The sequence below is a fragment of the Syngnathus leptorhynchus genome, chromosome 11 (genome assembly GCF_054491065.1).
Source record: "Syngnathus leptorhynchus isolate UIUO chromosome 11, UIUO_Slep, whole genome shotgun sequence".
NCBI lineage: Eukaryota > Metazoa > Chordata > Actinopteri > Syngnathiformes > Syngnathidae > Syngnathus > Syngnathus leptorhynchus.
The window spans coordinates 445,732-447,500 of NC_141205.1; the positions used below are offsets into that span (position 1 = coordinate 445,732).

Here is a 1,769-nt window from a genome sequence, read left to right on the forward strand (position 1 = left end):
ACAGAAAGTGTGAAGGGATAATATTGTTCTTGGAGCCGTGCAGAGAATAACTTGTGCTCTATTAATGCAGAGGTCCAGATGAAGAGCTGCGCCCGAGTGCTCCATTATCTTGGGTTGTGATGATGTGCTGAATCCAGCCAAGGCGAGCCGAGCCAAGCCGAGCCAAGCCAAGCCAAGCCAAGCCGGCCCGCCCGCCCGCCACATGCATTGACTCTCCGCCGCCATCAAGCCCCAGAGGCCGTTTAGCTGCTTAATGTCATTCGTTTTCAAGGGTCCATGTTATTTCTGATCATTTGCGACATTAGGCCGAGTCAAGTGTAAATGCGGTATTAGTCAGATCGTGTCTGTCAATAAATGTCGAGCAAAGTGGCCACAGAGCACGCTCGCACGCACGCGCGCACACACACGCACGCACACGCCTTCCTATATGTCACACTTTTCCAGATGACACTCACTTGGCAGTATAATCCCCAAAATGTCATTGGTGCTACATAGACTGTAAGGGAAGGTTTTTTTGTTTTGCTTCCAATGACGTCATTGATGCCAACTTTTAGAGTCGCATTGACGCGCTAAAAACAACATCTCTTTTAGCAGCTTTTTCACTTTTATTTTCAAACATTTCAACGACGAAAACAATGTGGCTCAAACATTCATTATTATAAGTTATAACTTATGTATTAACATGAAGAAATTCAGTCAAATATACAACATAAAGAGGTGCATTCATATCTTAAATAGCATTTCCCTTTATGTACAATTGAGCCATACTGTCATGATCCTTTTGGGCATCAAACCCTGGCTTTCTTGACCACCCCCCCAAAAAACAAAAAAATTTAAAAAAATCCTCCCTCATCGGTAGCCGAGTAAGCCTGCACGGACCGCGTCCGTGCACCCGCCTTCTTTCTGATGCCAATTCTAAAGCATAAGGCAGTCTGACCGACCCATTGAGGCCTCTCATTGTCTGCGCGTGGAGATTTCGGGGAGCACTTCGGCAGCTCGCGCTTCTCTGTCTGTGGCAGAAGAGAAGCTGTCGTGGAGTTTCCTGATGTGTTTCTTCAGGTCAAAGTTGCGGCAGAAGCCCTTTCCGCAAGTGGCACAGGTGAATGGCTTCTTGTCGTTGTGCGTGTGCATGTGGAAGGTCAAATTATAGATCTGATGAAAGGCCTTGTTGCAAATGGAGCACTTGTACTGCTTCTCCCCACTGTGAGTTAATTTGTGGTTCTTGTAGTTGCCTAGGAAAGAGGAGCGAAGAGCAACACCGCAGCAGATAGCAGAATTAGTTCAACGACAAAGACTTGGAAGCAAAAAAGAAAACAAAAAAAAAAGGCTTGTCATGATGTGTCAACGTTTCAACTAGTGTTTGGAATTACTGCAGAATTACCGCAGATCTCACACAAACGCACACACACATTCAATCCAAAATGTTTTCTACAGCACTGAATTGAATTGAACAATGCTAAATAATTTTTTTGCCCTGATACAATTCAGAAATAAACGTACAATTTTAATCCAACAAAAGATGGAAAAATGAACTCTCCTCCTACTCATGATAGCTGACGATGGCAACATGAGAGGAAAAGTGAGAGCTTTGAAAAATGAGCATAAAGAGGCCCTGTTTTGTGTTTTTCCCCCACCGTTCATTGGAAACTTATTGAGCTCCTCTGCTCCGGTTCGCCTGCACTGACCAGACTTCATTAATCTGAGATTTGTATATTGAAGTCAAGAAGTTGTCAAACTTGGTCAAAATCAAGCGCGGTCAGTGTGAACAT

The 1,769-nt window shown here is 44.3% G+C and overlaps 1 protein-coding gene across 1 annotated transcript in view; it reads right to left on the reverse strand.

Moving 5' to 3' along the window:
• Positions 1-954: 954 nt before the first annotated feature.
• The window catches only part of LOC147048664 (fez family zinc finger protein 2-like), a 2,815-nt gene continuing 2,000 nt past the window's right edge, over positions 955-1,769 (reverse strand). The window contains exon 4 of the mRNA XM_085923834.1: positions 955-1,232. Coding sequence (XP_085779960.1) covers positions 955-1,232 — 278 coding nt within the window. The remainder of the gene's footprint in view (positions 1,233-1,769) is intronic.